General features: G+C 33.2%; 1 protein-coding gene across 12 annotated transcripts in view; it reads left to right on the forward strand.

The window, feature by feature from the left end:
• Window positions 1–24340, forward strand: part of LOC134242695 (zinc finger E-box-binding homeobox 1-like) — a 48953-nt gene that overhangs the window by 18462 nt on the left and 6151 nt on the right. The window contains exon 5 of one of the 12 annotated variants that reach the window (XM_062724819.1): window positions 20706–21016. The exons of 1 other annotated variant lie outside the window; for it this stretch is intronic. In XM_062724819.1, coding sequence (XP_062580803.1) covers window positions 20706–20917 — 212 coding nt within the window. In that variant the 3' untranslated portion in view covers window positions 20918–21016. Of the gene's footprint in view, window positions 1–440; window positions 885–1039; window positions 1543–1889; window positions 2615–2885; window positions 4007–4678; window positions 5107–6849; window positions 7361–8875; window positions 9269–9925; window positions 10223–13546; window positions 14018–20705; window positions 21017–24340 lie in introns of those variants that run through there. 10 more of the 12 variants (XM_062724810.1, XM_062724817.1, XM_062724812.1 and 7 more) reach the window with 10 other exon arrangements.

Here is a 24340-nt window from a genome sequence, read left to right on the forward strand (position 1 = left end):
ATTTTTCGAACTTTAAGACATGTTGCCATGGTAACTATAAAACATAGCATCCAATTTTTGCCTGATTTCAGTTCAGGGTATCAATGCTTTTTATCATAGAGAGTTTGGAGAAATTCTGAGACTATGCGTGCCACAGCTCCTATATAAAATTTCAAATCATTACAGAGAATGGCTCTTAATATTGATGATTGAGTGCTTTGGATTAAAATTTAAGGTGTATTTTAACTACTTACACAAGTTTAGAATCAGCTTTATAAGAACATGGAACAGAAAGGTTGGGAATTCTTTTTGGGTAGTTCATTTTTGTATAGGTTCTATAATTATTTTATCATACTTTGTATGTGTCTTATGAACGATCTTCTTTATGTCTTGATACACTTTTTGAAATAATAGTTCTCCAAACTGAAAAACAAATAAAACGATTCTCTCTCATGTTTCAGTCGGAACTTTGCGGCAAACGAACGAATGTAAGCGTACAACAAAACAGAGAATCGTTGCATCTTTAGTACAGACATTGAACAATGGTGATGTGAGGTACCATAATCTTGTACCAAATCCGGGTAATGCAAAAAGGATGTGTGGCTACTGTAAGTCAACGAATGCTCGATTCGCTTGCGGGAAAGTCCGAACTTCCTTCTACCGCTGTGAAGAGTGTCAGATCGCCCTCTGCAGAGTGTCTGTCAGCAACTGTTTCTATCAGTGGCATGAAAGATTTAAGGGAATACACGAACACACATTTCCTAATGACTGCTAAAATTCACATGTTATATAACAAGAAATATTGGATTTTTTATGTATCCGAAATAGGAGACGTTGTTTGTTTGTTTGTTTGTTTGTTTTGTAAGGATGCAAATTAGTTCTGATAATAAAACATGGTTTTATCATGGTGACTTTTTATTCCACTTTAGTGTAGATGGTATTCAATTGTGTTACAAGTTGAAATCTCAATTTAAAAAAAAGTTACCTTTAAAAATTATTGAAAAGTGTTAAAAGGTTTAGTATTCTAGAAAAGACCTTCAAGAAAGTCTTCATGTTTCAGAACCTTCAAATTCCCTGCTTCGCAGAAAAAGGAAGAGACTGACGGAGTTCACGCCAATAAAAGAGATTGCAGATGGAAGAGTTTTGGCCATTCATCGTTTGATACCACATCCAGGTTACACGAAAAAGACATGTGCATACTGTAAAGACCATGGTATTCGATTTGCTTCTGGGGGACCAAGGACGTCTTACTACAAATGTGATCAGTGCCAGATGACTCTGTGCAGACCTTCTGTTGGCGATTGTTTCCTAAACTGGCACAAAGGAATCCAGAGAGAAGGATACTCTTTTCACTCTGAGAAAAATTAAAAGGGTAGAGTTAACGATACCAGTTCGATTAGCTTTGCAGTCAGATTTAATTATTTATGCTGTGAGTGACATAATAAACCACAATCCAGCGTGCCAAGGAACAATAAGAGAACATTAAACTAACGTAGTTTGTATATAAAAGTTGCATTGTAATTGATACTGAATTGATACTGAATAAATGTTTCGTTTCGTTGACTTACCTCGTTGTCTCTTGTGGGCTCATGCTTGTATAAAGAAAAACTATTTGGTTAATATGGAGGGAAATTTGTTTCTGGTAAACATTTCAGAAAACACAAAAGTTTGTAATGATGGTTGATTTAAGGTGTTCATCCACACGGTGTGTTCATACTGATTAGATTTTTGAGTAGAGTTGGAAATTCTTGGGATAAATTTAGTATAAACTTTGAAATGACAGCAGTAGTTGCATCTTTACCATGCATTAGATATATAGATAGTTGCTTACACGATCATCTCAGTCACCCTGTACACTGATGTCCATAACACGACCGTATGTAACTATAAAGACCTTGCTTTCGTTGTAGCAATATTTCCAATGGGAGGTCTGAATCGGCGACTTGGAACCTTTGTTGCACACAGATATTCAAGGTCAAGAGCACCCTGTGGAACAAGATCTCTTCCACCTGTCGCAATAGCTGAAGGCGAAAACAACCCTCCTTTAACCTTAATCCACAGTAAGGAAGGGCGATATATGTTGTTCACCAAAACAGGGTCCTCGGAACCAGTGAAACATTTCTTAGTGGCAAATACTGGATATTCTCTTCGAGTATGTCAGTACTGCAAGCTGACAGGAGAGAAGTTTGCTAATGGGAACACAAGACAGACGTATTATAAGTGTGACGCCTGTGGTGTACATCTCTGTCGACCGCAGATAAGGGATTGCTTCCTAAACTATCATCAACTAAAGTTCGCCAATTCTTCTTGAATGAATTTTCTTTGAAGACATTAATTGATTTCTAAAATATAAATAATTATTTCAACTGATGAGAGTGTTACTGCTCCGCAAGTAGTTGTCAAACCCAGAATTTGGCATAAATATTACATTCTGATGTTTCGTTTTTTTTTCACTATTAGCATTTATTTTTACATAAGTTTGTGTTGTGTATGCTTGATATTTGATCAAATAATAGCAATATTTTGGTAGAAAATGCAGTATTGAATATAGTTTGACATGTACACGTATGTAAAGTTTGAAAAATATTATGTATTATGGTATTATTGTTTGAAATAAACAATGTCACTAAATTAATAGTTTTCCTCGTTGAATTTCTCAGAAATTTGTTTAAAGAAGTCAACTTTTGTCTTTGGGTGTTTTCCATTGATTGGTTACTAGGATAGCAGCATTTTTTCCACACATTTTCTGGATATTGTGTCATTTTACTTCATGCTTACAAGGTACGTTCTTTAGAGCAATCTCAACATATGCAGTATTGGAGTACATGTTCTGTTTTTTGCTGTCACGTCATACTAATTATCACGTTAGTGACTATTATTACATGGTCCTTTTACATTTTCTTCAGGAAAAGTCCAGAGAGTTGACCCTAGAATGACCCATGCCTCACCATGGACACGGAAACCAGCTGATCTACCCCCAAGAAAACTTTCTGTTGACCAACAACTTAACCTACCTCCACTTTCAGTCATACATAACTTAGAAGGTCAATGTGAGTTGTATACAAAGGAGGGTAAAGTTCGCGTAAGGCACACACTGAAGTCAATGCCAGCCAGGAAAGTTTGTGCCTACTGTAAAATAACAGGAGAACGATTTGCCAATGGAAATATAAAGCAGACCTTTTATCACTGCGAAACCTGTAATGTTCCGTTATGTAGGTTTCAGTCACGGGAGTGCTTTTTAAGTTATCATAAACTCAAGTATCAAGGATCTACCTCATCTGTTGATTGATGTCCTGTGATTAGCTTGTGTTTCTAAGTATGAAAACAGGTCACTTAAAACAAGGACAAAGGACTAAATCGTCTGGTTTAGGGGTTGTTAATTACGTATAAGGGTTGTTTATCAGTCATCTTAGTTTTAAAATTTGGTTTCATTCATTTACTTCATTTTGATTGTTTTTATTATTGTAACTCTGTTGTGCATTAGTAATCACTGTTGTGGAAGCTGATTCATTCAATTTTTTATGACTATCTTTCACATAGGAGTTAATGTTTCTTATTCATCGGAAAGACGTTCGTCTAGTTCTGAGAATACAGTACTTAACATTCTGTCCACGATGCTCTCAGACGGGGATCCTGAATTGGTTCGTGTCAATAGGATCGGTCGTCACAATCTGGTGCCCATTCCATATAGGGTCCAAAAACCCTGTGTATACTGCAGGCTTAGGAATGAACGATTTCGAGGCGGACAGGTTCGCCGGTCTTACTACGAATGTAATGTTTGTCGAGTACCGCTATGTCGGTCTCAACTAAGGCCTTGTTTCTTGAGATATCATCAGGATGTGATGGGTGAAAAATAACATCAATTGGACTGAAATAGCCGGACAACCCATGATATTGTATTGCATTTTTTATAATTTTGCCTCTTTGAAGCTTATTATTTTTTAATGCATTGTCATCAAGATATGTAAAATTTGAAATATTGTATGTTGTGATCAAAGAATCATAAAATAAATAAGAAAAAAAACTTGTGGATTGTTATTAGTTTCTAGCATAAGAAAGAGACGTGCAAAAATGTAAATCATACTGATTTCGTTATTGACAGTTAATGAATCAAAAGACGTTTGGTTAGTATTTTTATTAAAGTTTCTTTTTTTCCAAAGTCCCAGTAACTGTATTGCCAACATTGAAGATCTGTAGAACTGATTTATACTTGCTTCCAAACCATTTTTGTTGTTTTGATGTTTTCACTGCAGTTTATGTTATTTGGTCATACACCGAATATTTTGGGCGACTTCGGATTCCTACTTTTAGATTTAAAATAATTTGTTCATGGTTAAATTGTAGGGAATTTATAATGGCAGGATTTGTTTTTTACCATATTGCATTGAAATTTATTATGAATATTAATATCAGGTATCAATAGAGATTGAATAAACAGTGATGGTTGGATAGGGAAAATCTTTGATCTAAATATACGACTTTAAATATATGGACAGGATTTCTATCCTTTTGTTGAATCCTATGTCGTTAAATTATTCCAGAAATCTTTTTCTCTGTGACATGCACTTTTGAGAATTGCTACCGAATAAACGTAATTCATACCAATCCAAGAGATATATATAATAATTATAAAAGCCATAACATGTAAACACTAAATTAAATACTGATCACAACCAATGACGAAAAACATGTCTTTCAGGCATTGATATGAATTCAGAGAAGCTACCCATAATGGTGAAAGTGTCCAAAAGTAAAGAGTATGAAAAAGCACCAAAACCTAAAAAGGACTCCACACAGCATAACCAATGTACAAGAAAGGATCCTGTTATTCGGGCAAGCCTTGAAGTGTCTAATAAAAAAGATCCGAAAAAGAAAAAAGTCCATCAGTTGATTCGAGGCGGCGAACCCTCCGCTCGACACTGTACATATTGTAAGATGACAAGGACGACCTTTGCTAGTGGAGAAATCCGTAAATCCTACTACAAGTGTGATCTCTGTGGAGTTTTTCTTTGCAAGGACCTCCAAAGAAACTGTTTCTATAATTATCACAACGTTGTGATTCCAACTATGGATGAGGATTTTGTGATTTCTAAGTGTACAAATATACTGTAGTTTAACATTAATGTATAGTTATATGACTACAATGTGTTGTTTGAAAATCGCAAGAAATAGAATCCGTTTTTACAATAACCCTTTAAGTTATAATTATACCCCACGCAACTAGTTGCGGGAGGTATAATGTTTTTGACCCGTCCGTCAGTCAGTCCGTCAGTCAGTCAGTCAGTCAGTCCTCTTTTTTTGTCAGCGCAACTCCTCATAAACCGCTGCACAGAATTTTGTCAAACTTTGCAGGTATTTAGGACACAATGTGTAGATGTGCATATTACCAGGAAATTCCGATTCTATTATTTTTTCCGGGAATTTCCGCACTTTTTAACTTAGGCATTTGGCCATACCTTGAATATAGAGATGAACAGTTTGTCAGCGCAACTCCTCATAAACCGCTTCACAGAATTTTGTCAAACTTTGCAGGTATTGAGGACACAATGTGTAGATGTGCATATTACAAGGAAATTCCGATTCCATTATTTTTTCCGGGAATTTCCGCACTTTTTAACTTAGGCATTTAGCCATACCTTGAATATAGAGATGAACAGTTTGTCAGCGGAACTCCTCATAAACCGCTGCACAGAATTTCGTCAAACTTTTCAGATATTTAGGACACAATATGTAGATGTGCATATTACAAGGAAATTCCGATTCCTTTATTTTTCTGGGAATTTCCACACTTTCCAACTTAGACTTTTTGGCCATATTTTGAATATAGAGATGAACAGTTTGTCAGCACCACTCCTCTTAAACTGTTGTACATAGTTTCGTCAACCTATGCAGATATTTAGGACACATTCCATCATTTTATCCCAAAGAGTTTTGCCTATTATTCAAAAAATTTCTCCCCACCCCCCCCCCCCCCAACCACTTCAAATTAATGTTTGGATTTGTATAATGCCAAGAAATTTTGATTCCATTATTTATCTAGAAACTTCATTCCACATTTAAATGTCCTCATATGCAAGACATTTTGATGTGAAGATTTTTTTGCAATTATTGCCCTTTTTGATCTATACTATGTATTTAAAGTGCACTGTGCCTTTCATTATGTGTTTCACCATCAAGTTAAGGGGGAGCGTGGGGTATGTGAGCTAGCTCACTTTTTCTTTCATTATATCAACGTAGCCTTTATTTTTGCTATACTGTATTTATTTTAATAAATTCTTCCAGATAAAAAAAATGTCTTGTTTGTTGTCCAGAATGAAACAGATGTAAACATATGTCTTGAAGTTGTTCATCAGAACCTTAACTAACTAGTATTCAGGACAATCTTTATTGCTTCGTCTGAAACAGTCAATAACCTTTTACGAGATGAATGTTGCATTATTGTTTTCGTTCATTCCATGCCATTTACCCTGAAAGTCTTAATTTGTTTTATTTTGTTGTGAAAAGAATTTTCTGTTTTTTCCTGGCCGTTGAAAATGTGTTTTCTTCTGGTGTTACTTTGACTTAAACATTAAATTTTCTTTTTGTTTGAAAATTAAACTTGTTCTCATCACAGGATAACTGAATTTGTTGTGAGGCACATTTTATTTCTCTTTTGTACATACACGTACTGTTCATAATGAACTAATTGAGTGTTTGTGTGTGTGTGTGTGTTTAATTACTTTGTTGACTTCTCAATGGTTGCTATTAATTAATAACGCTATGTGTAAGTACCTTTTTGGGACTTCAACACAAATACTTTCCTAAATGTTATTTTAAGAAAATAAATAATTTCAGGTGTACATTATCAAGATATTGATGGATATTTTCCAGGTGAATCGGTTACAGTCAAGCCACCTTTAATTAGAAGTTCGGTTATAATCTTCAAAAACGAGGCGGACGAAATAAACGAGGTCCACGAGCTAGAACGCTTGGAAGGCAAACGCATCACCTGTCAGTATTGCAAAATGTACGCCTTTAAGGGGGAATCGGTGAGGATTCTGAGGTCCTATTATGGCTGTACCAAGTGCGGTGTTGCGCTTTGTCGCCCCTCGGAGAGAAATTGTTTTTACAACTATCACACTGAGGTTGTTTTTAATGGAATGAAAGGGGATGTGTATGTATTAAAAGAAGGGGAAGTTTGCGCATTAGAGAAATGAATATTTCGTCCCCACTTTTTTCCATTACCAAAAATCGGATATGTTTGCGAACAACGTGTACATCCTGGTTGATGATGGATTTGAAAAGGATCAAATGCAACTGACCTTCGAAGAGGAAAAATAAAGACTACTTTATATCCGTCAGATGACTGATTTTTACCCAATTTTGACGTTAAGAAAGTGAACTTTTTAAAAACCTTAAAGGTTGTTTTCAAGAAAATTGATGTAAATGAAAACAGTATTGAGTGTGTTTTGTCATCCTTTAAACATTGATGACCTTTGCTTAATTAAAGATTTAAATTGCGTTTAAAATTTCAGTTATTTTTTATTTAGCGTTTTAAAGAAAATACAATCCAATATTCTATATGGTAATTTTGTACATGATTGATCCGAGGAGAGAAATCGAGAGACAAAATAAAATGTATATACAAAGTAATTCTTTTTAAGATCGATGAGATCATTTGAGGTAGTTTGTGTCATGAGAGAAGATACCCACCCGTCCATTCCTTACCCAACCAGCAAACATATGACACGATATCTATATGCAGCGGATTCTTTATTTAGCGGAGAATTAATAATTCTTTAAAAAGAAAACATAAATTTAATGATTTAAAGCGTAGCCAATGGATATTATTAACAAGTTAAAGTATTTTCCAAAACCTGTATACTAGTGTCATTTGTAAAGATCTTTTGTATTGTTTCTTCTTTCTCAATAAATGGAACAACATTCTATTAGCGATTGAGGCAAAATTACGAGCACAAACTTTTTAAACTTTTTTAAATGGAATTCTTTCAGGTAGAGGTAGAAAGAATTTAATGTAAATTTCCAAGATGATTTACCAAAGCTCAAAGCACCTTCAAGAAGTACGGGAAATTCGGTTCTCGTCATCAAAAACAAGGCGGACCAAACCGAAGAAATTCACAAGCTCGAGGGTTTAAATGGAAAACGAATCACTTGTCAGTACTGCAGAATCCATAACGTCCGAGGGGCCACGGGTAGTATCCTCAGGTCTTATCATGGTTGTGACTCGTGCGATGTGGCGCTATGTAGATCTGCCGATAGAAACTGTTTTTATAATTATCACAAAGAGATTATTTGTAAAGAACGGGAAGCGTTGATGTACGTAATGCAGAGTTAATTTGTTGATTTGTCCTTATGATTTGTTAGAATGTAGAGTTTCTCTAAAATTTACCCCATGTTTAACACGTAAAAAAAATTGTAGTTATGCGGTTAATTGTTTACCGTGTAAAGCTTAACCACATTTAACTCATCTCTGATGATTTGAAATAAATTTTTCTCAATGTTTTGTATCGAATATATGTAAACTGGTAAAAAAATTAAAGGGTTTCAGAAACAATGCTGATTTATAAAATGAGTTACACTGTAATATCGTTTGGTTTATATAATCTTATTAATTAAATTCTTTATATTTTCTGCACGTGTTTGGATTTTTTCTTCCTTTGTATCTACCTATATGCAGATAGCAGAATTCTCAGTTTCTTTAAAACTTCAGTTTTATTCAGAGGCGTTCTTTCTTTCTACGAAATACCCTGATTGGCCTTTTTTCCTTCTAAATAACTCTTGCATTTGTTTGTGAAATTGTCCTCTAATGAAGAAAAGTGTTCTGTATCTTTTATAGATTTATATTAGAACACAAATTATTTAGGTTAGAATGATTGAAAGAATGAAATACTTGTAGGTACATTAAAACAAGATGTTGACCGAAGGTGCCGGAAATATCTTGTAAAACCTAAGGATTCTTACATTGGAAAATCGATTCTCGTCGTCAGAAACACAGTGGATGGAACCAATGAAGTTCACAGACTAGGACGTCTGAACAGGGAAGCGGGCTTTAAAAGCGGAAGAAACCTCTACATCACCTGTCAATTTTGTAAACTACACGACTTAAGAGGGGGCACTGGCAAGATCTTCAGGTCCTATCATGGTTGTAGTAAATGCGGCGTGGCGCTCTGTAGATCCGTTGAAAGAAACTGCTTCTACAATTATCACAGAGAGATTGTTTGTGAAAATTGGGAAGATGGGGTACAAATCGGATAACAACCTTCTTTCAAAATTTGCAAAGAAAAACGAGAGGATATGTACTTTCAATTCCGTTGTTTGGATGATTTTTTCCGATTACAGTTTTTTGTCTCAAAATGGACTTCTGGCTATTTTTTACAAGAAATGATTCTTGTATTGTACATAGTTTTGTGATCAGTAATCGGCTTAGTGTTTTTCAGTTTGATTTTTGTTAACTGTTAATTTCGAAAGGATGGTCATTTTTATTTTATTTTATTTTATTTAAGTGATGAATGAGTAAAGTTCTTAAGAAGTGCTCTGAATAACATAGATTTCCACCTGTAAACACATTTCCTTTGGTTTGAAATATGTTATGTATTAGAGATAAATAAATATTGTTTAGAAAAAGAATATTATCAAAGTGTTTTTTATCTGTATGAAAGTATTGCAATGTTGTTTGTTTTTGAACGAGAAAAAGAAGTATAGACAAGAAAGATGTTGATGGAGAGTTGAATGTATATATTGCAAGATATACTAGTAGGCTTCATAGAACTTCATTTCAGACATTTTATTCTTAATAATGTTTTGTTGTTGGGCTTTTTTCATATGGGCAGGTACCTATACATTTTAGGCTATACTATATTATACTATATAAACCTTTAAGTTGATTTACATAAAGTTTTGTTTTAGTCTTCACATACTTGGTAATTGGTCTTGCACTCTTTTCAAGGCAAGGAGGGTGAGAACAATTCATATGACTCGGCCATGTTTTACCCACATCGACTCGTGTCCACAGAAAACAACAAGAGGAAGTACTGCGTGGTCTGTCACAGCAATCGCAATAAAACGGCGGGAGGCTACCGCGTGCAGACTGTGTTTAAATGTGGAATCTGTAACGTACCTCTATGTCGAGGAATCAGAAACTGTTTTTACTTGTTTCACAAGGATATTGATGGGCATGAATAATTCTCGAATTGTGCATAATGGTTATTTTGCAATGTATTCTGTATATTCTCTTTGTTTTCCAAGCATATTAATGGACATGAATAATTCATGAATAATAAAGAATAGTTATTTTGCAATGTAACCTGTACATTCTAAAGTTTTAAAGCTTGGTTCTGAGGTTACAACATATGATTTAAACTTTTGTTTCTCTTGTTCCACAATACATGTAATTGATTTATAGTAGCATCTTATATGTCCTCGTTTGAGGAAAACCGTTTGATAAAATAAGTGAATGTAAAGGATCACAAAATACATTGATATTATAAAATGTTTTAAAAATGAGGGAGGACCTGATGTTATTTTTGATCGTCATTTTAAAGATGTCATGTCCATTGGGTCCTCTCTGTACAAATCTAATGTGAATATAAAATACTCATTTTATAAAACTATTAATAAAGCATTCTTCTTTTTGTGTCTGTATTTAGTAATGGAATGGGTGTAAAGTAATATCGATTTCTATACATGCTTTAACACGATATAAATTTTGTATTTAGCATGGTATTTCTAAAACGAAAATAAATAACGACTTTTTCATAAATCAACAGGGATGAGACAAAATCGCAGAACCCTACCCGTGCTTAATTCCAATCCACAGCATCATCTTGTACCCTGCAAGAGAAAGCGTTGTTTGAACTGTTACCTGAACAAAGAGAAGACTGTGAAAGGATGGGATATATTTACCTACTACAAGTGTGAACTTTGTAACGTTCCTCTCTGCAAGACTAAAAATTGTTTTGAAAAATTTCATGGAAGAACAGCGTCCCGAGGCTGTACAGCATTGAGAACTTAAAATTGGAATTGATTAAAAATTAAGAAGCTCGAATTTATTATTTCTATTTTGCTCATAGTAAAGTTGTTTTTGGTCATGTCATGGAAATACAGTTTTAAAAAGAAATGTTTACTCCTAAAAACGTTTATATTGATTGTTGCATGAACAAGAATTTCAGGAAGACTTGTGCATGAGGCTTTTATTGGCAATATGCAAAAGCCATTACTCTAGTTTATTCTCAAACACAACACCTTTCCCCCTTACCCCTGCTGCCTTTTAGGTTTAGGTCGGGACCATTCATGCATTTAAGCTTTTTAATACTAAACTGATTTTTGCTCGCAGAGAGATAGAGAGAGAAATAAAGTTGTGCGTATTTGACCATGGTAGGGTATTGGCTGTTCGAATTTCTGTGTTTGTGAACTTGAAAGGGTATTGGTTGGTCGTATTTCTGTTTATGTGAAAGGGTAAGGTTATTGGTTGATAGAAAAATAACACAAATCCTCACTGAATGCGTCTTATTATTGTCACATTTACAGTCCCTTCTGGGTTTTTTTCCAAGATAGAAATGCTCGAGGAAATACCTTAACAAAATTAATAATGTTAGCATTATAATTATGGATGATGTTTTAACAGAGTGATTTATAAGTTGTATAGTAAAGTTCAATATTGTTTTTAAAAAAAGGTAAAGGTCAATAATATACTTTAACGGTTCCATAAATGATAATAATTGCATTTAATTGGCCATTTATTTAAATAGATATAAGATGGAGTAAATTTTGTAGTTTAAGGGAGTACAAATCATGCATAATTTGACCTTGTTATATAAGATTTTTTTACTTGAAAGTGAAGCATTATATTGCTTCCTTATTGTGTGACACTGTTTTTCAATCTAGGCCCCTTTGCATTGTTCTTTAATTATTTTACATGATATAATTTTAAAGAATTCTACAGAATCCTTTTTTTTCTATAGAAATGATAGTTTAGCGTGCAAATTGGTTTGAAAAAAAGATGATGAAGATATATTATGATGAGAATGAATCAACAAAATATTGTCTCTAATCATTCTTTGGAAGAAGTGTATTTTGTGTCACTGTATATGATGTGTAAGAGCTTTGCTTTGTGTTGATGACAATGAAATCGATGCATTCTGTAATGATTTTGCATTGTTTGCTTGCACGTGCATATAAACATGTTCATCTTACTTCATCATTTATAAAAATAAAAAAAAGTCAGTTGCACATAAGTGTGAAGTCATAATGGTCGAGAAATTGTATATAATCCAATCCATGCTCACCTGGGCCAAAGGCTCAAATGAGTTAATTTCTTATCGAAGTTTGTTCGTCGTCTGTTAGTTTATAAGGAAAGTCACGGCTAGAAATACTGAGATGCAAGCATCTTTGCCATCTTTGGGTAAAAGAAATTCATTCGATTTTGTTGGAATGGTGGGTGACACTGGAAACCAAACAAAGATGAAAATCTCACATGGAAATATAAGGACATTATCAAACATATACAACAGCAGTCGCATATTTAGCCCTATAAATATTCCTGTAAAGCCAGGGTCTGACCCCCTCCCCCCTAAAGAAAATTTAAGATTGGAAAATTTTAAAATACAGCATCGAGATTTTACGTAGATATATGTGGTAAAAAGTCCTTAAAAGTTTCTGTTTAAAAGGAACAAGGCCACAGTAAATGGCATCGACATGCTAGCAGTTTTTGGTATTGTAGGTTCATTTTATAGTAATTATAAGCCCTGGGGTAAGATTAAGATTACAAAAAAGTCAACAAATTCTGCGGAGAAATATAAAGGGGTTTTTCGAAATTATCTACCAAAGAAAAGATAACAGTCAGTCAAAGATATCAAAAACTATCCGGATGTTGTTTTTAATTAAAATCCAAGTCTTCTTGCAAGAGGAAATTGTTATTAGATAGTGAACATAGCAGAAAAGAAGACTAAGGAGATTCCCATTATCATTGTAACTTATGTTCCTCGCTATTTGCTACATTGAGATTTTTTTTGTTCTCACCTACAGTGTGTACATGTACCTACTATATATCCATTTTTGTTAAATATATTGTCTGATAATGGTGTTATGAAAATGAAATTGTTTGCTTTTTAATATTTGTAAGAAAAAATAAAATTGTTTAATGATGTAACATTTATTGCTTACAAACTTTAAATAAAAACTATTAAAATTGAATTCATATTTGTTTTGTTTCTCCAATCTTTGGGAAAAAACAATTTCAAAGGATATTTGTAAAACACGAATTTGATTAATATTTTTCAGAAAAGAAAAAGGTTTCTGTCTATGTTTATGTTTATACTGAACCTCTCCGAAGTGCAGGCCAATGTTTCTTTTTTCTTTGAATTCAAATGTAATGATTATGAAACTTTCTTTGGGGATTTTATTGTTTTATTGTAAGGATTATTTCCATTGGAAGACGCATTTAGTCAGATTGTGTCACGTAAGTGCGAAGAAGGATAAAGAATAGAAACCATTGCATGCTTTCCATGCTTTGTCCCTTAATCGCTCATTTTTCCGAAGATTAACAAAATGATGTTACATTTTATTTTAGCCCTTACTTATGCCACTACAAACCTACCTCAGAAGAATCCTATGAAAAACAACCGTCCCTTTGGAAACCACATGCCAACGAAGATAACTCAGGAGGAAACCCAGTCCGGGAGACGACCATGCCAGCTCTGCAAGATGCAAGGGGAGAGAACCCCGAATGGAGGGGCTGTGATGACGCGTTACAGATGTTCGGAATGTCTGGTGCCTCTCTGTTCTGGGGACAGGCGTCATTGTTTCTTCCTGTACCACAAGAATCGAATGTATCCTATAACATCAACAGGGATCAGAAATCCAAATTTGTTCAATATAACGAATCAACCAGACCGCAGCTCGTTAAGAAATGCACATTTTAATCGACCATAACAGTACATTAGTCTACCCTTAAAGCGCATTTGAGCCGAATGCTCAGGTGAGTTTAACCTGGTCGAATATTGTCACCAGCCTTGTGCCCTGTACCCGTATTAACTTTTCACATTTTAGACTACTTCTCAATAGTTGTTGAACCAATTTCAAACAAGATTCCACAGTGCATCCTTAGGCGAAGTGGATTAGTGAAATTGATACGCAAGCAAATATATTAAGGTTTTCAAAATAAAATTCTCAAGAACAACAGAGCCATGATTATTAAAATTTATAATATTGTGCAAATGACTATTACAGGAAAATAGTCATGTTTATTTCATATTGGGGAAAGAGTGTGGCAGCATCAATAGGGCATCGAAATTTTACATGGGGTTCATAAAGAAAAAAGATAAACCTGTCTTGAACAGCACGTGGGTGATTTATTAAATTAACATGCAAGGATCATCCTGTAGTGAAGATTAGAAAAATGTTGAAACCATGATCTCTGGACGTAGGATTGGTCCATAATAAGGAATGATTTTACATTGACAGATAAAGTGATGATATTTTAATACCACTTCAAGGACAGCGGTGATTGGTCTCGAAAATTCAGATCCCTTTAAAGTTTTTTTTTTTCTTAAGAACTGTCGGTGTATGATTCTTCATCGAAGACGCAAGCATATTTAGGTAGTGCAGATTTCGGGGTTGTTAAAATCATTGCTTGGTTTAGGGTGGGACCGAAACACATTCATCTTTGTTATGCACTAAGCGATACCGACGACAAACCGAAATAATCTAGAAGTTTTTTGTGATGTAACTATGTAATTTATTATAATCTAAAGGCAAATTTCTTAATTGTACTTTGCAAGCTTGACAGATTTTGTATCGATTTTTTTTAGTATATTTTGTAAAGCTACATTGAAATTTTACATTCTGTATTATTATAGTTATGGAAAGAAAATGATCGTAGATTTAAATGATTACTTGCTCATATTATTTTATTATAGTTTTTTGCGTGTCAACTGAGTAAACTCAGGTTACCTTTTGCTATCCGTTTTTGTCCGTCGTCATTCGTTAACATTTGAACATTTTCAGTTTCTTATCTGCAACCACTCAACCTATTTCAACCACATTTGGCATAAAGCATGTATGGGTGAAGAGGAACAAAAATCGTTATGTTCATGGTCCCTGCCCCCCCCCCCCCTCCCTTGGGGTCTGAGGGGTGGGGCCAAAACAACTTAAAATTAATGCAATCTTTATAAATCTTCTTTACTCCTGGACATCATGCAATCAAACTGTTTGCATGATTGTAATCAGCATTGAGTCCTCTACCAAAATTGTGAAATTCATGGCCCTGGGGTCAGGGGTTCTAGTGCTAGGGCGGGGCAAAATAGATCATATAGTGAAAATGCATTATTTCTTTGAAAATCTTCTTCTCTGCCTCTGGGCTTAAAATAAACTAAGTGTACATAGTTATGTTGAATAAGGCTGTCTCTTCCAAAATTGTGAATTTCATGGCCCCAGGGTTGGTGGTTCTCAGGTGCTAGGGCGGGGATATATAGATTATAAAGTGAAAATGCATTATTTCTTTGAAAATCTTCTTCTCTGCTCCTGGATATTATACAAATTAACCAAGTACATAGTTATGATGAGCAAGAATGTCTCTTCCAAAATTTTGAATTTCATGGCCCCTGGGTTGGGGGTTCTGGGGATAGGGTGGGGCTGTATTGATTATATAGTAAAAATACATTAATTCTTTAAATTTCTTCTTCTCTGCTCCTGGGTATTAAATAAACTAAACAAGTATATAGTTATGTTGAATAAGAGTGCCTCTTCCAAAATTTTGAATTTCAAGGCCTATGGGTCAGGGGTTCTGGTGTTAGGGTGGGGCTCTATTGATTATATAGTGAAAATACATTTATTCTTTAAAAATCTTCTCCTCTGTTCCTGAGTATCTAACCAATGAACTATGTATATAGTTATGATGAGGAAGGATGCCTCTTCCAGATTTTTGAATTTCAGGGCCCCAGGGTCAGGGTTTTTGGTGTTAGGGCGGGGCTCTAATGATTATATAGTGAAAATACATGAACTCTTCGAAAACCTTTTCCTTTGCTCCTAGTAGTTATACCAATGTTCTAAGTACATATTAATGATGATGTAAGGTGCCTCTTCCAAAATGGTTATTTTCAGGACCCCTGGGTCAGGGTACTTGGTGTGGGGTGGGGGTTATATAGTCTGCTTAATTACTTATAAAAAAGAAAATAATGCTTTGAAATCTGTTTTTGGTATTAATCAACCATTTATGATGAAACAAAATTTATGACAAAATTTCCAGAATTTTTAAATATGTGCCCACAGGGTCAGTGGTTCCTGTGGGGTGGAGTGCACAACTGGTTATAAAGTGGAAATGCATTTTCCTCTTTGTTACTCTGATCTACCTCTGGGTATTAAGTAACCAAAGTAAGCAAGCTAAGTGTATAGTTATGGTAAGCAATAGTGCCTCTTTCAAAATTTTGAATTTCATGGCTTTTGAATTAAAACATGAACCAATTCAATTGTTGGAAAGTTGTTACATGATATTCAGGTGACTATAAGGCCCGTGGACCTTTTGTTTAATGATACAAGCAGAGCTGAAAGGCCAAATTGGGGTTTTTCAGCTGATGTCTGTTCATATTCTCTGTACATTTTCACCTTTTTCCATTTCCACAGGAGTTCTTATCTTCTGACAGAACATAATTAGATAAAAAAGATTCTTTTTCTTTCAACCATTTTTAAAATCCGTTTTAAGTTCAATGGATCAAAATGTGGACAAATCAAATTTAACGTAAATATTCATTTTATAAAGTCAATTTAAGTGTTAAACTATAGACTGGGAATGAATGAAGCATTCTGTAAAAGTTTCAGTATGAAGGATACAAATGAATATATATTTACAGAAACCTTTCCATTTAAAAATCATTAATATCATAAAGTTATTACATAAGTTGACCAATTAAAATATGTAGTCATTCTCATACGTTCTTCTTTGAAGTTTGTGTAAATTCTTGCTCATGAGGTCAGAATGAGACGATCTATTGAGGACAAATCCTACAGGAAATGACAGTTCCCCACAGGCTTGTAGAGGAAAGATGTGGCATAAGAATAAGTGTCTTCTTTGCATCAAGACTATAGTGTGTGCAATTACAATGGCGGGCAGACATATAAGAGTTTTTCTTAAATATTTTGTACAGAAAATTTTTTTCTTCCTTATGAGACAATTGATCGATGAGTCTTGCTGAGATTTTCATTTTATGCTAGTCAATTTATTTGTACGTTGTTTGTCCAATATATATAATCGGTGAGAGATTTTTATGATTTTTAAATTAAATGGGCTGTTTATGAAATTTTTATTGTATGTATATTTTTTACCTGTCTGACTGTTATTGGGAATAAAAATGAGAATTTTATTCTTCTGAATCTCCTCAAAAATAATTTGCAACTTTAACAAACTCATCATTTTACAATTTTTCTTGCTTAGAAAACTAATTCAATAAACAAATCACCATGCAAATTTGTTTATATCCTTGAGATATAAATTATATTCTGTAAAGTGTACAATTTTTTTTTAAATGCGCAAATAACTTATAAGCACAAGTATATGTTGGATCGAACATAGGAAACAAATGAGATATTTTTTAATGACATAGTGTAATGACTAGGGATGTATTTGGACACGGGGAAAACTTGCATATAAGAGCATCTTTAATTGACATATGTACACTATGTGTAACAAAAAAATGAAACAGTAACCATTTCAACTCGGTAGATAATACGCATCAGATTCAGTAAAATAAAAAAAAAATTCTCTTTTCACAGACAAACTTTCGGATATCTTTGGAACCTTTAGTTCAACACTATATTAAAAGCATTTTTTTAAAAAGCATTTTCTTACAAAAAATAAGGGGGGAAATCGCGAAATTAATTCAATTATTCATTTTAGCTTATTTTTGTACTTCACATTAATACGGAATTCAAACGAGTTTGTTAAAAGTTCCTAAAAGAAGGAAGACACTTCGTAGCTTCCATACATTGTTAGGGTAACTGGAAATAATTTCCAAATAATAATTATTATTTATTTGCACGTTTGTGATATTTACCTCACTTAACGTCATTTGTCAGCTAAAGAGTCTTTACGGCTTTCTTTGTTACCATTTAGGCTTAACATTTCACTTTATGTGGTGTCACACAAAATTATATGGGGAAAATGTGCTCAGGAACTCTTTTAAAAAACGAAACCAAACTTTATTAACGTTGAAACCTGAGTTTGATTGTGTGGAAGCCCTTGATAAAATACTAACTAGTTCTGCATTAAATGTATTTTTCATTTTACAAAATCATTTGTACACATATTGAGATGTTCACATTTAAAAGGTGAAATATCCCTTTCCTCCAAATTGCACTCTTTTAAAAAAAAAATCACATTGATTTTCATCAACAATGATAGCAAATGCTTTAAACAGAAAACAGTTTGAAGTATTAAGCGTTGCTTACTTTTTCATAAATGAATATAATATCTAATTTTGATACGCAGAAAACTTGATACGGTGAAAAAAAGATCAATCATAATTTTTAATCTCACCATAAAGTTAAAAAAGTGTTATATATTTTGTGTCATTAGATAGATACATAATGAGGCATGATTTTCTAATAAGAATAACACCTTGTCTTTTGCGCTTGTAAATTAAAAATGCTTAAATCTAAGAGATTTATCTTTCCATCTACAGTAGACATCTTTCTTCAAAATATTTTAAAGTGAAAATAGATATTAGGTAATTGAATATAAAAATTTTGCATCTGAAATTTTTGTAACAATGAAATATATGGATATAACGAACAGTTTTCAAAAGTCCATTAAACAATACAAAATAGGAGCAGAGCAAACACGGACCTCCAAAACATCAGAGGTGGGATCAGTTGCCATGGAGCAGTGAGCATACCCTGCCGACCGGTCACACCCGCTGTGTGCTCCTTGTCATGATTGGGAAATAACGGGAAAATAACTCGTCAATTCAGTTTACAAATAATGGACTTACAATTAGTATGAAAAACTTCAATCAGCATTTTACTCAATGATAAATTGTATTTGCTGACAAGGTCATTGTATCGATCATAGAACTTACGAAATAATGACTTTAAACGAGACTGCTGATATTCTTGTTTCATCAACTTGTTTGTCAATAATTTACCTTGTTTTAGAAATTGGTCATACGTAGAGCATGCTCTTGCGTATCGAATCAAGTGAGATATATAAACTCCGTATGGAGGGGATGAAGGTATATTGACGCATATGTAAGGGAAGTTGACGATAGAAAAGTTAAAGCCATCACGTTTATCATAGAGCTTGGCTGTTAGATTACCATTAATGTCTTTTTCAAGTAAATTATCTAAATATGAAACAAATGTGTCAGACTCAGCACACTATCTTTTATCTCAAGCTCACCAGGATATATCGTATCGACATAGGAATGTAAATTACCATTGTTAATTGACCATACGTCGTCGATATATCTAAATGTCGAGTTGAAGGCTAAACTAGACTGTCATTTAAACGCTTCTTAGCCAAATGCTCAAGTTTTTTTTCTGATCGAGTGGTGTTTGGCGTCCATCAGTCTTGTGTCATCTGTAATTTTTCACATTTTACTAACTTCACCAAAATCATTTGGCCAATTTCAACAAAATTTCTACAGGTATCCTTGTGAAGGAGATTTGTTGATTTCAAATGGAGAGTCACTCCCTCTTGCAGTCGGAGATACTTTAAAAAAAAATAAACTGTAAGGGTCCCTTTAAAATCTTTTCTAGAACAACTGGATCAGATGAATGAAAACTATATCTTAAAGTCTTTTGATGCAGTCTTAATTCAAATTTATTCAAATCATGGACAGTAGGGTTAGGGTAAGAACACAAGGGAGCGAAGCTTAACATAAAGATATATAAAAAAAATAATATCGAATTACATCGAATTTTTACCCATTTTTCGATAACACAAACATATTTTCGTTATTCTCCCTTTGAAGAAGTAGAAAGAGTGAAATTTTAATTATGTGCAACCGTTGTCACTCTTGAAATGTACATTTGCGCATGCATATAGCGTGATTTGATCCGTAAAGCTATTTTATCCCCGTTATTTACATCCATTGATATATATACAATTATCATGACAAATGTAAACATTTTACTAATTACTTCCTTAACCTTTTGAAAAATGTGCTCATAAATAATAATTCATGTTCATTAATATACGTTTTCTTTTTGTCCAGTATTCCCCTTCGTTAGTTGAACTGGAAACATGTGGGAGTCCTTTGGACCAGTGTGTTTTGCATCAGTCATTGTTATAACTTTTATGTTCATGAATAAATCACGGGCAATGTTCTGGTTTGCAATTGTCTCTCACTTGTGTCGCATTAAAAAACGTGTGTGTTTGTCTTTTTTTTCTCATTGCTTCATGTTTGATTTTAAATTGCCATTCTATCATAGGTTTTAGTAATGGTAAAAAAAAAAAGTTCTAAATGCAACTATTTTTCGAATTGCACATTTTTTTTTTTTTTTTTTTTTTTGTCAAATACAAACCATAAATGTTCTGTGTTTTTGTACGTCCACTGAAATATTTAAATTGCTGCTGGTGAAAACTTCTCGAGGAGTAAAACAACAAACGAATTGCTACGCTAGAATTTTAAGAAAGATACTAACTGTTAAGTAGCAAACACAAGCTTGGGTAAAAAATTAAGTATTAACATTTACTGCGTTTTTACTTTAGATACATTTACATTTTTTCTTTTTAGACTTTAACATGCGTCCAGAACAGCGACAGTTCATTTGCCAGTCTTGTGGGAAAGGTTTTAAACTAAAGCACCACCTTAAAGAACACACACGAATCCACTCCGGGGAAACTCCTTACCAGTGTAAAGCGTGTGGGAAAAAGTTTACCCATTCCGGAAACTATAGCAGACACGTCACACATCCGGGAGCTTGTCCCCTAAACCCAAAACAATAACGTCATCGAATCCGGGAATTTAAATGTCATTTATTTACATTAATTCATTTTATTTTAAGATCAATGACTAGTTGAAAGGTAATTTATAGTTTGTAGATATAAAGCAGGTCTATGTTTGAAAACAGAATTTTGTAGAACCAAATCTTTCTGAGCTTGCATTTGAATTCTCTCAGAAAGATATGGTATTTTTCCTGTTCAATAATACTATTGAAAATATACTGTTATAAAAGAAAATACAAAGTGTTTTTTTTTTTTTTTTTTTTTTTGTTCTTAACTAAAGCCAGTGTGAATCAATATTTTCAAACCCACGACCCTCTTTGATTGTTTGATTAGAGAAGGTGTACAGTGTACAATGTATAGAAAAAATAATGCTCTCGACTCAACCTTGCAGTTAAATTAGCTTTTTACGTCGAAATGTAATTGAGATTTTCAAATTTACTTCGGTTGTTTTGATAAAAAATTGAATGTACACAACGAGTAGAACATTTGATTACGACACATGGCACCTGATCCCACCTCCTATGTTTAGGAGGTCCGTGTTTGCTCTGCTCCTATTTCGTATTGTTTTATGGACTTTTGATCTTGAATACTGGTAGTTATCTCCATACGTTTCATACAAAGCAACTCGTTGCTCGTATGGTTTAATGAGAATGGCGATAGTGCGGGTCATCTTGTAAGATAACAGAATATCAACTCAAGTTTCATGTGATGGAAACATAGGCACTGTCATGAACATGTCTTATAAGAAAATTGATAATAACGATATCTCTATAAAATCACTTTTATCTTACATCAATAGTTCGCACAAACATTAAAAACAATAAAGATCAAAGATCATTCATTGTAAAAGACCCAATTTTACTACAAATCTTCCAACTGGTGACAAAATATTTTAAGTTTTATTAATTCTGGTGAAGTTTATGCCAAACAATGAATCAAATAGAATTAAAGGACCTGAACTCTTGGTAAGACTCTTAGACTATTTTAAAAAGTAAAAGTTTTTTTTTTGTATTTATTTATTATATGAATTGTATTAATGATGTATTGATGTTCATAAGATATTGTAAATATGTATAATGTGACAATTAATATTTATTAAAAAAAAGTACAAGTTAGATATTGAAATCTTCTAAAGCACTATTAAACGGAGAGGCGATATGCAAACTATCTATCCCTTTGTTCCCGATGATTCGGAAGTTACTACCAAAGAATGAATATAGGGGTATGAAAACCCTAGTTTTAGGGACTTGTGTCAAATCCCCTTGACATTATACATTGTCAAAGAAGTATATTCAAAACAAACAAAGAATGAAATATGTCAGATGACCACCACCACTGACAAAAGTGAGGCAGCAGTAGAACTGTGCAACAATATATTTACGAAGTACGTTTACTAAACGTGGATGCCTAAAGAAACTTTAAAGAACATTGAAATCACAAAATTATGCCGAAATAGATAGCTTCAGAAGCTTACTGTTTATATGGCTTACCATAGCATTTTAGAAGAACTTTGTTTGAGTATCCAACTATGAGTTCCCTCTCCAAGAAAGACATTCCTGAAATCTAAATATCAGTTAAAATATTTGTTCATTCCAAAGAATAAATTGAACTTGAAATACCATACCTATAATGGATTTTTTTTAAAACTCCATATAAATCCTATCAAGTTAAGATGCATAGAGTGTCCTGATGAATGTTCTAGAAAGAATGCACAAGAATAATAATAGCAGTGTTAAACTTTTTTCAGTAGTACAGTATAGCAACATATTTTAAAAGTGGTTTTAATTAGATATGGATACTTACAGAATTCAAGGACCTTTATAAAATTATAATTTACAAAGTTTACTAAAATCAATAGCATAAAAAAATATATGATGTTTCATGTCTTCTGCAATAATATAAAATTTTATATATCCTAATTGATTAAGTAAGTGGTAAACCCGTCTTTCAGAGGAAATGTTCATTGATAATTTCATAATTTGGGAAAATGGGGATTGGAGAACTAGTCCTCCCTAACACTACTTGCCAAGAACCCCTTTATTTGTCAAAAAATCTATTTTAATTCCACTTGTTTGAAATGGTTCCTGAATTTAATTTCAAATGTCATTATACTTTTCCTGATTTGTCTTGTAAAGGATGTTTATCCCATTGGAAAATCTCACAAATCTCATTCCACAGAAGATTACAGCGTATAAAAAGTAAACGCTAATGATTTTGACTTTGCAGTTTTTAACCAGAAATGTTCCCGATGGAAACATTGTAGTTTTAGCGCGAGGGTAAAAATAATAGCTGAATCATCAAATCGGTTAGTTGTTTACTTGCTATCTTTTGTTGGATTTTTTGTGTGAAACACAAGCGATATGAAATAACATCTGTCCAGTGAAAGACGGACGTGACAGCTTCTACATGATATGAATCGGAATGACATCATTCTCAAAGTTTTCTGATGCTGACAAAACCAACATCTCCTTAATAATGTAGTAAAAGGAGAAACTTAAAACTTCCTGTCCAACAGCATATTCCAGAAGCATAGAAATATATCAGATGAAGATTCTCAAACACTATATGGAACTTAAAGGGGGCATAGACACAGTTTCAGCAAAAAAAAATTCAAATTTATTTTCCATTTTTATAATATTTAACTAAGGTCTTTCTAATGATCATCAAAAATTTGAACTGCGGATTGTTGAGATACAAGATAGATTTAGAGCTCCAAACCTTTGTTATGTAAAAGGGTCCGTGTGATATTTTGTTTACATAGATTAATATACTAATATATGTTCGTTTAAAGCAGATAATTTCAATAAAGAAGTTATTTCTGAATACAATTAGACTATTTTTTAGTGATTTGCTGAATTTCATTTTGTTATAAGTAACGATATTTTCTATATGTAAACAAAAACAAGGCACGATCCTTGTTTACATTTTGAAGAACTTTAAGTTCTGTCTCTCGTTTGTTAATCAATAAATGATGTTCAATGTTTTTTTTGCTGATCAATAGATGATGCCTTAAGCAGGAATTGTAAACATTGAAATTGGTTTAAAAAATTCAGTTGAAACTGTGTCCATGTCCTTTTAAGAAAATTTGAAATTACCAAATTTTTAAAAGTTATTAACTACTGCAAGTACTTTTTGAACCATTCGTGTAATAAATTAAAAACTAAGTTTTTTGTATCATAGGCATTTGCTTCAATAAGAACGATAGGAGGAACTTTTTATTTGATATATTAGTTGATATAAAAAAAAAATGATGGAATTCCTCAGTGACAGCAATTGTGTAGATTATAAGTCTTGAAAGACCAATTCTTCCAATAAACTGTTGGAGTTCGTTGGGTACTTATTTTGCTACTTTGTTGATTCTAAACTTTTACATGAGAAGAAAACACTTGCAATGGTTTTCACCTTGGTATCAATTAACAATTG

Source organism: Saccostrea cucullata, unplaced genomic scaffold, assembly GCF_032062105.1.
Source record: "Saccostrea cucullata isolate Sc308-1 unplaced genomic scaffold, CSIRO_AGI_Scuc_v1 ctg138, whole genome shotgun sequence".
NCBI lineage: Eukaryota > Metazoa > Mollusca > Bivalvia > Ostreida > Ostreidae > Saccostrea > Saccostrea cuccullata.